The 15601-nt window shown below is 45.0% G+C and overlaps 2 protein-coding genes across 8 annotated transcripts in view; one reads left to right on the top strand and one right to left on the bottom strand.

Annotated features, from left to right (window-relative positions):
• Positions 1-10355, top strand: part of ralgapa1 (Ral GTPase activating protein catalytic subunit alpha 1) — a 53028-nt gene extending 42673 nt beyond the window's left edge. For 5 of the 7 annotated variants that reach the window (XM_034563115.1, XM_034563112.1, XM_034563111.1 and 2 more), the window contains exons 44-45: positions 4798-4922; positions 8835-10355. In XM_034563115.1, coding sequence (XP_034419006.1) covers positions 4798-4922; positions 8835-8980 — 271 coding nt within the window. In that variant the 3' untranslated portion in view covers positions 8981-10355. Of the gene's footprint in view, positions 1-4797; positions 4923-6670; positions 6704-7834; positions 8733-8834 lie in introns of those variants that run through there. The other 2 variants (XM_034563113.1, XM_034563114.1) reach the window with 2 other exon arrangements.
• Positions 10356-13228: 2873 nt separating this feature from the next.
• Positions 13229-15348, bottom strand: LOC117725368 (insulinoma-associated protein 2). The gene has a single exon (XM_034525491.1). It carries the CDS (start codon positions 15233-15235, stop codon positions 13229-13231), a length of 2007 nt encoding a protein of 668 aa, XP_034381382.1. The 5' UTR covers positions 15236-15348.
• Positions 15349-15601: the final 253 nt, after the last annotated feature.

Raw genomic sequence — 15601 nt, 5'->3', positions numbered from 1 at the left:
GCTGATTATAAATAAATAAAAACCTCACGAGAAAATGTGAATAACATTGAGTGAACAGAGAGAGCCGGACCCGTCCCGCTCCTCTTTGTCACTCTTCCATCGCTTGACTGTTTTTCGACATCAAGCTGACCGGCTGGATTCAGAGCCACGCGCAAATGCGTCATCGCCGGGTTTTCTTTTCATTTGTGATGCGTTTTAACCCATTGTTGGTCTTTGGTCATTTTGTGGGATGGTATTCAAAGGTTTAAAAACTTCTGTAATATTTGTCAGCGTCTCAGTCAGTGAATTGTAACCTGAGCCGGTAATGTTGGACATTATCGACTCTGCTCCTCTTGAACAGAAGAGAGGGCTCTCACTCAACGGCCATCGATCCGATGCTCTCGCCGGCGTTGTAGCTGTCGATGAACTCAAAGTCTAGAAAACCTGCTGTCTGGACGTTTTGAGACGCGGGTTCCAGACAGGAGTCAGGATATCGGAGAGACGAATCTGGGTGTTAAGATACCATCGGAAATTTCCCACAATTTAATTTTGATATTTATTTATTTTTATACTGAGATTTACAGGCCACATTTTGGTCAGTTAGTAATAAAATTACAAAGTTACATATGACACAAAAATTATGTTTCCGCATACTCATATTAATTGTATGGTATGCCCAAAGCATTTTTAGTATCGCTTAACCGGAGGACCATTTCTGGCGGGGGGGGGGGGGGGGGGCTAAGAGCCTGGAAATGTACATTTCCTCTTTTTATTGAAACAACCTTTTGTCACTTGTGGACCAATTACCAAAAAATTTTCTGTCAAAATGATAATCCAGTCACTTGTATGAAGACTCCAGCTGAGGAGCAGTGAGAGGTTTGGGTCCTGACCACATTCGAAAGGTTTAGCTTTTGTTCTGAAAGGGTTCGTTAAACTGTAAACCAAAACAACACATTGACATTATGTCAATGGAAAAAAATGTAAATCAACCCATTTTGATCATAAAAATCCGTTTCAGTATTCACCGGGAAATATATATAGTACAGTGACACTGTATACAACGTACACACACAATCCTCCACAATCAGCCCAGCGGTGGGGCCGGCTCCTAATGCGCTAACAAGCTCCCTTCCTCCTCCCCCCTCGCCTCCTCCTGTCTCCCTCAGTCTCAAGTGATCGCAGGAGTCGAACACCGCCACAATGAAGCGCGCTGTTGGGGGGCGGGGAGAGAGAGAGATGAAGATGGCATGATCTCTTCACTTTCTCCTCTCTTTTCAGCCACACACAAGAAAATGAGTTCTGGCTCGATACAAAAGAGGCTTTTTATCCCTCCCTCTCTCCCGAAAGAGAGATATTTTTCCGCTAATGACTAAAGAAGAGGAACCATCTGAAATTCAATTACAGATATCATCGCGACGAATGCCATTTGGATGGATGGAGGGAGTGCTGTGTGAACGTGTGAACCAAAGTCCATTTTCTTTGAGCCCTCATTGGTTTCTACTTTTTGATGGTGATGATTCCATTCGATGATGAAGATCGAAATAATAAAAACAACTCATCTATGTAAAGATATAGAGGACGCACACAGAGGGTGAAGTCGCTCTCCCTCTGTGTGTGTTGTAATCTGAGCTTGTTGACAAAGCCGGGCCGGCGATACGGGCTCTCAGTGCACCTCGGTGATTGGCTAGCTCGAGGCCGCCGCTCGGCATGTGTTGGTTAAAGCTGATAATGCTGTCATGGAAGTGGAGCACCCGCCCTCCGGCCCGTCGTGCAAACACTGTTAACGCTGTCGTAGTTTTCACTGTTAGCGCCGTTGGCTGCAAGCCGCCGGCTCAGCCGTCGCGATGTTGAGAGGCAATCAAAATGCTCCCCGATTTCCAGCTCACCTTTTTTTATTTTTGGATTTTTTTGAAAATGCTAATTGGAAAGGCTTTTATATATTCAGAAATATTTCACATATTCTGGCAAAAGCACATACAAACAACACACCCATACACTAGTGTTGGCACCCCCAACCCCTTCAAAATAAAAAAAACAACTCCCACTGTATGTAACCAGATAATTATGGATGGACCTAGTTTTTAAAAATTTAAGCTTAACAGGGAAAATGTATTCTTAACAGGGAACTCTGGTCGGGTCCGGGGCTTTCTTTCAAAATAAATGCACAATAAAGTAACTGTATCTTAACAGGAAAGTCAGGACTTTTTGAGGCTTAATTTCCAAAATAAAATCCTCCAATGCTCACTATATGTTAACAGGAAACGATGAATGTACCTAGTTTTTCAAAATAAAAGCCCCATTTAACTATATCTTAACTTGGGGTATAGGCTATACATTTTCCAAGCAAAGCCCCCCCTATATTCACACCTGTCTAATTAACCAAAGGAACTCAAATCTCCTGACTTTTTAATTATGGTAAATATGAACTGCTCATGCCAAATGTTAGTCAGCGACAGTGCACTGTCTCTCTCCTGATGTCGTCTTCCCCCCACCAGTTTGGAGCTGGTGTTTGTGACACAGTGACATAAAGCCACAGGCAGAAAACCCACGCTGAGAGGAAGAAAGAGGGGGCGAGAGATCTAACTGAGGCAGACAGAGAAATAGTGAAGAAAAGTAAAGTGATGTTCCCGTCATTTATCTCAGCGGTGGCGCTGTGCCAGTGTATTTATTTCTCCCTCTTCTCCTCGTTCTTTCTTTCAGTTTCCCCCTGCCTCTGTAGACTTCTTTCTCTCCCGCGGGTGTCCTTTTAAAACCTTTTGACCTTCTCGGGAAAATTACGAAACAGTGTTCTTTTATCTATCGGGCAGTGCCTTTTAGAAGAACCTACAGATGCTGTTGGCGGATGCTCTCTTGTATTTCCCAAGCTTCCGCCTCACACAACCACACACACTTTTTAAACAGGATATAACGGTAATTATCCATTGTTTGCAGGAATATATAACAGCTCTTGGTCCTAATTGTATTGCAGTCACACAATCTTCCCCTCACACACACACACACACACACACACACACAGACTCATCCACCTGAGGGGGAAGTGCGATGCAGGGGAGCAGGAAGCAGAAAAAAGGCAAACGGCGAGATCACATGGACTCGGTGTGAGACGCACTGGCTTGACTTCTCCGTGTGTCGCGGCTTCTCTTCTCGCCTCTCTCTCCGGGAAATACTTTCTCTCTCACCACATCACGTTGTTACTTAACAATCCTCCCTCCCCCCCTTCACCTCTGCCGCGATGTGCTGCAGGATTCTCACACTTCTTCCTCTTCACCCTCGCAGCTTCCTCCCTGTCTTTTTACAAGTTCCCTTCCTCCTGCACCGCCTCTCTTTTGCGCGGCACCTCCAACCTCCATCCCTGCTTCTCTCCCGCCTTTGTTCCCTCTCCGACCAGTTGGCCTTCACTCCTTTTGCCTTTTCTCAGTCGGATTCAAGCAAGCATTCGGAAAGCTATTATTTTCGAAACTACATCTTAAAGTCCTTGGAAGTTCCTGTAAAAATAAGGCGAGGTTATATTCAGTAAAAACGTTAAGCAAACAGCATCATCTGTGCAGAGTTTATTTAAGTGTTCCTTCTCTCTGCTTTGCCAGCTTCTTCCCCCCTCATTCCCTCCATCTCCACCCTCCTCGTTTCTTGTTAATTCTGCCAGCGCAGTCTGTCCCTCCACTTTAAAGGAGCCATATTGTTGTTATTATCATTGTCTCTAACCGGATCAGTTACCATTAGACCTGAATCTTTCTCTTTCTGAGGCCCATAGACCAGCTCTCTAACCCAATAGAAAACCCATGGGAGCTATTACAGATGGTTGACCCATTCACAACGCACACACACACACACTCTGAGGTACAAACACACAGATTTCATTCTGAAGATTCATTGGCCTAATCCCATCACACACTCAAACGGGGACACGTGCGCTTACATACACACAACCGGCCTGTTCGCAACCACTCTTATCAAACACACACACACACACACAAGCAGTATGCTCTTATTGAAAACCCTAGGTTATTGGAGCTCACTGAGCAAATGGTAATACTATTTGGAGCTGATGGGACTGAGCTGTGCGTTTGTGTGTCAAAGAGACTATAACGGCTGCATATGGTTGGATGTATGAGCAAGGTAAATGTCATCCTATCAATGAGGTTATCGCTAATAGATGGACAGTCCTGGTTTCCATTTACTCAGCACTCTGCGCCTCTCAATGCTGAAGGCTGTAATCGCAGGTGATAATAGGGCTTTGATTTCCTTTCGCTCTTTTTTTTTTTTTTTCTCTGGAAAATACTGTAGGTGTACGGAGGTAACGGGCCTGTGTTGCAAAACGGTGCTTTATTCTGAGAAATGATGCTTATGTTTTATTCCATTCTCTCCTTTTATACTGGCTTTATTTTACAGTATTTGATTTTCTATTCTGTCACTTTTGCTTGTTTTCTGCTATTTGGTTGATGGAATTTTAGTTCATGTTCAAATGTGCAGATTAATGAAAGATACATTAAAGTATGGAAGCTTCATTCAAACAGTACAGCATGTGTAAGATAGTAAAGGGGCACTTTAGGGATTTAGTCTCCATAAAGTTGAAGGGGCTTTGAGATTCAGATTGTCAGTGTGCAGCAGAGGCTCAAGATATCGTGCCCCTAAAACACTGGCGCCTACATTTCCCATAATGCAACTGGATAGTATTTCTATGAACCGTTCTGCCTGGTAAACACCCACATCTTTTAAACTCCACACACTTGTTTTTTTTTTTTGTTATCCGCTTGTTGTCTCCAAGCCTGTCTCTGTTTGTTGTTGTTGTTGTTGCTTAACCTTGACCTTTAACCTCAGCTATGAGGAGCGAGCCCGATACCTAGAAAATATCGTGCAGCACCACCAGGAGCCCACCACGTTCGAGGACTATGCAGCTCGGGTCTACAGCCCCGCTCCCTGCACACACCAGCCCTCTGACGCAGGTAAGACGCGCCCCTCTGTACCGTGACGCGCCCAGTAAGCAGACAAATGTCACGCCAAGCCAATCAAAACCCAGCAGCGGGCAGGCTGTGACAGAACTGGTCACCAATGACACGCAACAACTGCTGGTTGACCCGCCAAAATGGTCAAATCTAGACGCAACGTTGCTATTACTTGTCCCTTCCCAGAAATCATTGGGAGAATTTAGAGCCGAAGGCAGGTGACATTAAAACATACATATTAGACAAACTAAATATAAATATTGAGACTGAATACTTGTGTGTGTGCCCTGACCTAAAGGTAAATAAGATCCTAAAAACAAAGGCATGTTAAGTGAAATATGCAGCTTTTCCCCCCTTTAAGTACCAATGCTGGATTGTAAACTACTAACAGCATCTCTCTCGCTTTGCCTTTTGAACGACAGAGCGGCCACACCTACACCTACACCTACACCTACACACACACACACACACACACGCACACACACTCACACACACACTCAGACACTGGCCGCTCACGTCGGTGTTACGGACTCAAGAGTATCTGATGAGTTCTGTTGTCTGTCCATAGCTGTGCTCGGAGCCTTCTTCTGTCTCCAGTGTCTCTGAGGAGTTGGCTGACATCTGATCAGCCTGTAGAGATGCCAGGCATGCACATGGGAATTATACTCCACTGCACGCCCCTCAGATGTATCCCGTTAAGTTTATTAGGCGGCGGCTGATAATTCTTTTGTCCATAATGTGTCCGGCTAAGTGTCATTTAAAATAGTGTGCTGTCCTTCGACTCGCACATAATTAAGTTATTCAGCGCAGCAGTTATTTACAATAATCCAATCCAGCAGCTGAGCCGCTCACTTTTCTTGAAGGCATATGAAGCATAAAGAGAGCAGCGCTGTGTGACGTAAGCCGACACACTCATCAGCGTGTCAAAGGAAGGAACACAGTGACACAACGTCTTACTTAGTTTCTTTACTGGTCAAGCAGAGGTGCGGCAGGTCTTCATGTGTGTATAATCGATTACTTCTTCTTTTTTGTCCAACTGCTCTTCAACTCACCAGCTATTGTGTCAAAAATATTAATAATTGTGCAATAATAATCAACCTGCTTTGAGGCTGAATAACACGAAACGCAACCTGGGACTCATATTATTTCCCCGAGATGTTCATTTGGAGTGTGACTGAAATCCGCTGTCAGAAGCAGTTTGTTGCACTTCATCGGGTTGCCGGTGTGTTCTTCAGCCCCAAACGGCATTTCAGAACACGGGATCAAGACGTTAGTCCGATAATGAGATGTTAGGGCCTCTCGTGGCCACTCGTTTCACCACTTGCTTGTGTCAATTTGCCGGATTCCTAATCTTAACATGCGTGTCATCATGGCCAAAATTCGGAATTCAGATCGGGATAAAATCTGGACAAGCGTAATAATCCTGTGCTCTGAAATAGACCTTGCTCAAATTACAATCCCTCTCTCTCTCTCTCTCTCTCTCTCTCTCTCTCTCTCTCTCTCACACAATATTAACTTACAGGTTCCCCTCACTTAACAGCGCAATGATCAAACGTTATTCTCTCTTTCTGTTTTTTTGTTGTTGTTTTTTTCACCTTTTTTTTCTTTTAAATTGCTTTACCTTTTTTTTCATATTCTTTTTGTTTATTTATTTCTTCAAATATATATATATTTTTTTGTCCTTTTCTTTTTGTCCCCCTCCCCCCCCCCCCCCCCCCCTCCTCCTCCTCCTCCTCCTCCTCCTTCAGATCGTATTGTCTCACTTGCCTATAGCTAAAAAGGTAAGCCTGGTCACATGATTGACTCGCCTCGTTCTGATTGGCTCCTCCTACTGACATTTCAGCCTAACCACTGCTCTCCTCCGATTCCTCCACCATGTTGTTTCATCTCGATTGTTTTTTATTGTCTGTCTTCTCCTCTGTGTGCTCCACAGTTTAAGCAGGTCTGCATGTGTTTATAGCTGTGTACTATTTAAAAGGAAGCGTCATTTTCAGCTCACCTGTGGGTGTAGTTGGGTATGAATGTCAGTGTAATATCCACTCTCCTTTTAGCTCTGTTTTGGAAAAACGCCAACACTCACACCAGAACAATCTAGATTTGTAAGCACTCTTTTTGGTAAGAGGAAAAATATGGATTTTTGTATTTATTTCGGAGTGAACTGTCCCTTTTTAAGCACTAGACCAGCTTCATACCAAGCTACACTCAGGGCTGTGATGAAAGTGAGACTTCAGTGTGAGCGTTTGGCTCTTTTTGCCTTTTCACTCACTCACTGTTTGTTGTTAACCTGCGATGTCACGCTGACCTGGTGAAACTTTACCTCTAACCCTTTTGTATGCTCCTCTCTTCCTGGTTTTGACACGATGTACCGCAGTAAACACACACACACACACAGGGTGTAACTTTAAACTAACTTAGACTTGTTTGTATTGTAACATTTACAATGTTTACAAGTCAGTTATTGGTGGGGATCAGCAACATGTGTTCTGTCCTCATAAATGTGCGTTGCCAGTCTGTCTGTTATGTCGTTTCCATTCTGTCCGTTGAATGTATTGTTTTTATGCGTGTGTGTGTGTGTGTGTGTGTGTGTGTGGCAACTTCTTATTCTTTATTTGTATTAATTTTTCTATTTTTCTTTCTTTTCTCTGACCATCCCTCCTGAACGGCTCCTTTGTCATCTCCTCTGTTTATGCCTTCAATCTTTTCCTGTTTCCTCTATTTCCTGTCTATTTAATTTAATTCCCTTTCTGTTGTTTTTTTCTTTGTATCTGTCCTCTGGTGTTTCATTCTTTCCTGTATCCTCCTTGCCTCAATCTTATCGCCTCTTTTTTTGTTACTGGCCCTCCTTTCCTTTGGTTCCCTCTCCTTTCATCTCCTTTTCCTTTTCTGGACTCTCCTCCTCCTTCCTCCTCTAGAGGAGCATAGTGTTATGTATATGATGGTCCCTAAGCCACTAGACAGCTTTAACATGCTCAGGGTGAAGGGGAAGGGCCTGAAGCAGAAGGTCCTTCATGCTAGCTGTGAATGGTATGTTTATAGATAGAAGATCTCTGTAGGTATTAGCCCAATAATTTATAATATATATATTGTTTTTTTTCTAATCTAGTTTCCAAACATATAGAAATTACAAAAAAGTGAAAGGGTTACAGGTGGAAATGAGCATCTCTTGACTAACGTGTTGCTAATATCAGCCATAAAGTCAGATACGTGTCACCTTAAAACATACATGTGATACAGGATAAGTATAGAAACCCTTTGTAAAGACGCTCTTTGGTCAGATCCTGTCAGTGTTTGTGAATCTACCTCCAAGTCCCGCCAGCAACCATCGCTACCACAGTACGTTATAACTGAAATATAGACGGAGCCGCTCGCCCGCTGAAAACCCAACGGCCAATCAAAGCCGCCGAGAGCTGTTCTCCGGAGATGAATGGGCTGATGTTCTGAGTGTAGATGACACTTTGCCTCGATTCGATCCCAAGTTGTCAAGCACATGTTCGCCCCGACAGCAGACATATTCAGCAAAAGGCAGATGTTCAACATTCAAACATTTACGTATAGCTTTTTGATTACTCACACACACGGTCTCAGAGGTACTCGCATCTTAAAGCGGTATCTCTTCCTCTAGGAAATAAGCAGGTCGCTGAGTTTTTAGGGATTTAGAATGACTCTGGTGTCGTATACAAACAGGGCGTGTGTGTGTTTTTCTTGTCTGTGTGTGTGTCTGTCTGTCCTCTATCTGTGAGTTTGTGCAGCCTGGCTCAGTAGAACATCATGGGGCGTGATGTCATTTTCTTATTGTCCCTTCCTCCTTGTCATTCTCTTATTTGCCTCCTCCCTCCTCTCCTTTTTCCCTCCCTCCCTCCCCCATCAATCCATCCTTCTCACTTGCCCCCCCCCCCCCTGACTCTTCCACAGGCTCCTGCCTAGAGATTCTTCGGGGAGAAAGTCTGGCTCTTGGGGAGGCCGGGAGCGACTCGGCGTCCCCCATGTCTCCTCGGACTAGCAAGAGCCGCATGTCCATGAAGCTGCGGCGCTCCTCCGGTTCGGCCAATAAGACTTGAGCTCTCTAGACCACACGGCCCGGTCCTGGCTGATCAAGAAAATCTGACGCTTTTTCGGTCCACAATTTGGGTTTAAAAGTACAGGAAAATAAGCCGCTGTGCCGATGTTTACCGGCGGAAATCCATAGCATCATTTATTTCCATCAGGAATGAGCGTAACCATCTGTGGGGTCGGTAGAATTGTGTCACTCAGATGTACTCGGAAAACCACGCAAGTATTCTGTGAAGTATATAACACTGTAATTGTATTTTTAAATTGCTCACAGCTGCTGAATATATATCCCTGGCTTTGCTAAAGGAAAAAGAAAAAGAAACCATTTCAACCAGCGCTGATCTTTTTACCGCTGTAGACGCAGCACTAGTTCATCATAATCCGTGCCATTTAGAATTTGCAGAAAGCTGAACGTGTGCCGCGTTGGACAAAGAGAGGTCGAACGCCGCCATGTGGAATCTGTATATATGTACGATAGTCAGTCCGCGTGTATGTGTGTGTACAGACAGATCTATGAGTTTTGATATTAAAAAAAGAGAATGTATTTCTGAACGATTTGAAAGCAAGATAAAAGTATATTTTTGTTCTCGGTAAAGCAGTAGGCCTGTGAAGATAAAGGGTCAGGCGTCTGTTGCTATTCAGTCCTCAGAAAATGTAAATACAAAAAAACGTGTTTGCTCGCTGTAAGATAACAAAAAACTTTACAACTTACAAAGAATGTCCTCTACGTTTGAACCCGGAAGGAAGTCCCCCCTTTCCTGAACACGTGAAGCCACGTCGGATCGGTGTTTGAGGGAACGATGGAGGGATTATTTGTCTTTCGTAACAGAGAGAAGAAAAGGGCGCTTTCTAGAACCTGAACGATCAAAGAGGAAGCACTCGTTACATAAAGTTAAGTGTTGACTTGCTTCTGTGCTCATGCTGTAAAATGTTGACAAAGCACTGAAGTCCTCATTTATGTTCCTTGTGTTGTATGTTTTGTTCCTTTTATATATATTCTCTATATCTATATATGTATGAGTATGAAAATATAGATGGATATATATATATATATATCGTCGATCTATGAATATCTATAAGGATGTGTATACTGTTATGTGAGAATAGCTGCCAAAGTCCAACTGGTTTGTCCTCAGACCGCATTATCTGCTTAAAACACTACAAGTATTTTTTTTTGTTTACTCCTTGTTCTCTCTGAATGATTACATCTCACAACCCTTTTTTTTTTTTTTTTTTTCATCGCGCTCTTATGTGTAGACTCATCTCCAGTTCCAGTTCTGAGGGGACCTGAAAATATAACACTACGTTCATGTATTAACGTTTCAAATTGGCTTTTGTTGTTTATGTACTCCAGGTTCCTTTTCATAAATGGTCTCAGCTGTGCTTTTTCGGGTGTTTTCTTTATTTATCACCATAGAACGTTCATCCGTTTATTTCTCCTAATGGCTCACGAATTCTTTTGTCATCTAATGGAAACGTGCATATACTGTTTGAAATGTTTGCATTTGTAAATGTAGAGCCGAGTTAAAGGTTTTGCATTATGTATGTGTATCCAATGTTACTGTTTAATTTTCTTTACTTCAGCCATAGCGTCTCTGTAGAAAGGAAAGGGATTGTCAAACCTTTTTTTTATTTTTCATTTCTTTGAACCCCTCTGTGGGGTTTAAATTGTCACAGATGTGTCAGTGTAAAAATGAGGTCAAATTCATGTTGTCATTTTGTGTGTGGATATTTGAAATCCGCTGAGATTTGAGTTGTCCCGTTAAATTATTGCTGTTACGGTTATTATTATTATTATTATTATTATTATTATTTGTATTATTATTATTATTATTATTATTGCAGAGGCTAAAGAAGCACCATTGATTGGTTGCGACACGTGATCTGCTTGCCCCACTGCATTCTGGGAAGGATCTGTACCATGTTGTACATAGACCGCAGCTCAGCCACGTCTCCATTTGGGGTAGGGGTTCAACGTGACTTTTTGGTCCCTTTGGATTAAACTATCAGTGACTGCACGTGATTTTTTTTTTAGTCATGACGCTGCTTTTCATAGTACCATGTAAAAGATGGGACATTTCAGATCTGTTTTCAGATTGTTAAAAGGATTTTAACTCAGATGTGTCACTTTAAAAAAAAAACCAAAATGTATAGAAAACCTAGGTTACCCAAAGCCTTTCAGCATTATATAACAAATTCATATCAACCTGCCTGAAGACCGTCTGCTCACAAGATTGTTCAGGTCAACGTATTAGTCAGCCCTATTGACCCAAATCTGGCATCTTGGTTGTCTGTCGTTGGTTGCCATGTCGACCACACACATGTCCCTCTCATTCATTCATATATATATATATATATATATATATATATATATATATATATATATATATATATATATATATATATATAAAACAATATGTAACTTCCGCGCCTGTGTGGACGGACGCTCTGACCTTGAGGGCTGTGACGGAGACGGGTGTATGTAACTACTGACAGTACATACTGCATGACACCAGTTCAGTATACCGCATGTGTTGATCATGTAACAGCTGTATCACACATATACACACACACACCCTTCCTCGATGTTACTGTCACAACCTGAATTATGTAGACGTGTAATGTCTCTTTTTGACACGGAAGAGAGTGCAGATGTGCGATGGTTGGAGATTGACAATAAACGATTTACACCACTTAACAGCCGGACCCACTCGTGTGTGTGTGTGTGTGTGTGTGTGTGTGTGTGTGTGCGCGTGCACCAACTTTAAAACCACAGGAACAAGTCGACAGGTCATCATACTGCCTTCACATTTAATGACAATAATTTAGAATAAATGTCACATTCCACGTCATACATATCAAAATAGTACTGTCGAGGCTTTTTAGCATCATGAAGTAAATATTTCAACAGTAATGTATAATCAATAAAGACGAAATACTTTTGTTTTATTAGCAGTACACACGTTAAATTTTCCATTTTTGTATGAAAATATTTTGCAGCTGAGAAACGTACTTGCACATTTAATATAAAAGGCATATTATGGTCTATCGTGATTATTTTCTCTTTATGTTTTATTTGTTTTTGTTTGTTTTTTATTGTTAACTGTACATGAAATAGTGAGGCCATTGATTATTTTTCCAGTTGGTGGGGGGAGGAAGGTCACTTCCTAAATGTAATTGCAGGTCACGATATATCACGGCAGTACGTAATGTAACACACGGCTCCTCCTGAGCTTCGGTGTAATAGGATTACTTTGTGTGGACCGTGAGTTTAAACGTCTGCCACATGTAGAGAGGCCTGTGTGTCGATCTTTGCTTCAGCACGTTGGCTGTGAAATGACCCCCCTGCTGCTCTAATTAGTCAAAATCAAATTACCCTTTGTCAGTTCTCTCAATGATTCTACTCACTGTAACAGTGGAGTTACTGTCATTAAATGTCAACTCATTTACACAGTGTTGGGCTCGATATGAGAGGATGCAAGAGAAGCTCAAACCAAAAAGAAAAGGTCTTTGCCAATACAGGATATATATATATATATATTCTCTAAATGAGAAAAGAAATATAGAAAACAGTGTCTGACTTGTGATTGTATTACCGGCTGTACAAATTGACTATTGAGAGAGAATGTAATTTTCTCTCCAAACTTCAAAAGAAAGACATTGTCATTTAGAATAAGGGTAATTCTCATTTGCATTCAGTTTAAAGTGTAACTGTTCTAATAAGCCTGGTGTTATTTTTATTTAATCACCTTGGATATGTCCAGTGAATTAAAAATGTCCTTTTTATTTTCTTCAACACAACAACAACAAGCTGTAAAGACTAAACAACCTGTGGAAGATAACAGACGTGTGTTGTGTAGCTTCAGTGGGTCTTTTAGTTCGTGTAGTTTCAGCACCATGGACAGCACCAGCTCTACTGACCCTGCGTCATCTCATTGTCTAGTTTTGCTTAACAGTTGCTTTTGGGTTATCGATCCTATGGCCATAAACCATGTTCATAGATCATAACTGTATCTTTGTCAAATAAATTAGCAGTCAGGGTGCTCATTGAACTTGAAACAAAACTCACACATGTCCTCAAACGCAAAAGTGCGCTTTTGTTTTTTGACCACAACTGAACCAAACAGGACTCCGTCCCAATTTACAGTAGAACCACAGCTGAATTAAATGTACTTAAGAGTGAATAGGTTCCTCACAATGACAGTCAATGGCTGGTCATTCTTCATATGGAATCTGTGTTGCTTGAGTGTGTCGTTTTACGGCCGTACGGTCATCTGCAGCAGCATCACCTGCCGGTTCTCGGCGGGGTGAGACTTGTTGATGTGTCTCGCGAGCCCCGGGGAGCTGAAGAAAGTAGACGGACACTGCTTGCACGTGAAAATCTGCTGCTGCTCGCACTCCCCGATGCCGCTCTCGCCTCCCTGCGCGTGGAACACGTCCGGTCGGAGTCCTCCTCCTCCCCCCAAAGTACCCGCCAGTAACTCGTCCCTCATCGCGTGCCACAGCCGGTGCTTGTCCCTGATTTCCACCGACGGGAAGCGCGCGCCGCACAGGTGACACAGGAACACCTGGCTCTGTCCCACGATCGTATCGCGCGCCTGGCCATACGATGACGGGTTGGGAGACGCTCGCGCGGTCATCTCGTGCGCGGCCAGGTGTTTCTTCAGGTACGCCTGTCGGCGGAATTTCTTGCCGCAGTAGCGGCATTCGTACACTTCTTCTTCCGGCAGCGACTGGGCGAACGGCCCAGGGGCGTGCGGGAGCGATGGCGGCTCCGCGCGCTCATCTGGGCTGCCGCTTAACAGCAGCAGGCTCGAGGCCGGGCTGTCCGCCGCTCTCGCCTGCTGCTGCAGGTCGAGGCAGCTTTCGGACGGATTCCGGTAATGGAGCAAGGCATCGTAGTGAGGGGCCGCGAGGCTGTCCCCGTCGGGGCTGTCTCGCGACCGACCGTGGAGCAGCAGCAGGGAGGGCTCGCGCCGCACGCGGGAGCTGTCCAGCGCTCCGTGGTGCTGATTGGTGTTGATGCGCAGCAGCTCGTTCTCTTTGCCCTCCATCTCCACCGGCGGCCTCTCGTGCGGCACGAGCCCCCGTGCCTCCTTCAACGGCTGGCTCTTGTTCGCCTGGGTCTCTCCACCTTGGCCGTTTACCGGACGGGGTTTGTGCCAGCGGCGGTGGGACGCCAAGTTGGCGGGACAGCTGAAGACCTTGTCGCACTCGGGACACCGGTACTCCACTCGCACGATGCGGGAGCACTTGTGCTGCGCGAGGGAGAACGGATCGATGTACTCCTCTTTACAGAGCTGGCAGATGTACTCTCCGAGCGGCTGGTTCCCGGTGGCTCCCGCCGACCTCTCCCGACTCCTCCTCAACTCGGGGGTCTCCTTTTTGATCCGCAGGCCCAACACCGGCGAGGTCGTGACCTCATCTTCGAAGTTGAGCTTTCGGTTCACTTTGGGTTTCTTCGGCGGGTTGCCCGCCGCCGGTTTGCCGGTTAGCCTGTTGCCGTTCGGGCGTTGATCCTGCTCGAGGAACGTGCGCTTCCTCGCCGGGTGATGCTGCTCCTGGTTCACAAGTGCCAACGGCGGAAACAAGTGCACGTGAGCCACGCTCGGGTCGTACTTGTCGCTGTGAGCGCAGGACGGCACGGTGCGGCCGCTGCTCGCGAGGAGCCTCTCAATGGAAGCGGACACCGAGTTCGGCGGTGAGCTCACCAGGAACGGCAGCTCCGGTAACCCAGTCAGCGGGGACGATGTCAGGCACTTTCCGGGGAACAGCGGCTGCGTGTTTCCCTCCTCGTGGGGGTGGTAGTGGTGGAGGTGAGGGTGGTGGTCGAGCAGTCTCGTGCCGATCGGTTTAACGGGGCTGCGGGACTGCGCTGACGTCAAGTCGCGTGGGGGCAGAGGAGGAGGTGGGAAGAAGCAGGAGAAGCCACTACCGGGAGTCAGGACGTCAACCTCGCTCACCTGGTCCTCGGTCTCCGGTAATTGCGCGCGCCGGTCCGCCTCTGCCTCCAGCGCGGACTCCACGTGCGGGCTCCACGCCTCCCTGACAGCAACGGAGTCGTCGCGGGACACCGGGAGCAGTCTGTCTGGCCGTCCGAAGGGGAACACGTTCAACACGTCGGTCCCCTCCACGGCCGCTTTGGAGTTATCGCCGCCGCTCCGGTGCCCGTGATATGCTTCAGGGCTGTTATTGCTGCTGCTCCGCGACCGGTACGACGCCGGGCATCGCCGGTTTCTCTTCACCAAGAATCCTCGAGGCATGGTGGCGGTGAGGATGACGATGATGCTCGGAAAGAAACCACAACTCTTGTCTCGAGCCCACTTTCTAGAGCTTTGAAGTGTGAGAGAGAGAGAGAGAGAGAGAGAGAGAGAGAGAGAGAGAGAGAGAGAGAGAGAGAGAGAGAGAGAGAGAGAGAGAGAGAGAGAGATCCGTGGTGCGTGTGTTGGTCTTTGTCTGTCGAGCACACATGCTTTTCGTCCATGTACAAGTACTCTTTTTTCAGCTTTATTATTTTTGTTTATTCTATATAATTAAATCAAGAGTAAACTGAGCTTAACCATATACATGAGCATGAATGTGTTTTAAAGAAGCCATTGGAATCGAATACACAGTTGCAGGCTCCATAA

This window comes from Cyclopterus lumpus, chromosome 22 (assembly GCF_009769545.1).
Source record: "Cyclopterus lumpus isolate fCycLum1 chromosome 22, fCycLum1.pri, whole genome shotgun sequence".
NCBI lineage: Eukaryota > Metazoa > Chordata > Actinopteri > Perciformes > Cyclopteridae > Cyclopterus > Cyclopterus lumpus.
This window is presented reverse-complemented; position numbering and strand designations above follow the sequence as displayed.

What these genes read in the sequence shown, in the direction of transcription:
- LOC117725368 (XM_034525491.1), bottom strand. Translation starts at nt 15,235, where the DNA reads ATGCCTCGAGGATTCTTGGTGAAGAGAAACCGGCGATGCCCGGCGTCG.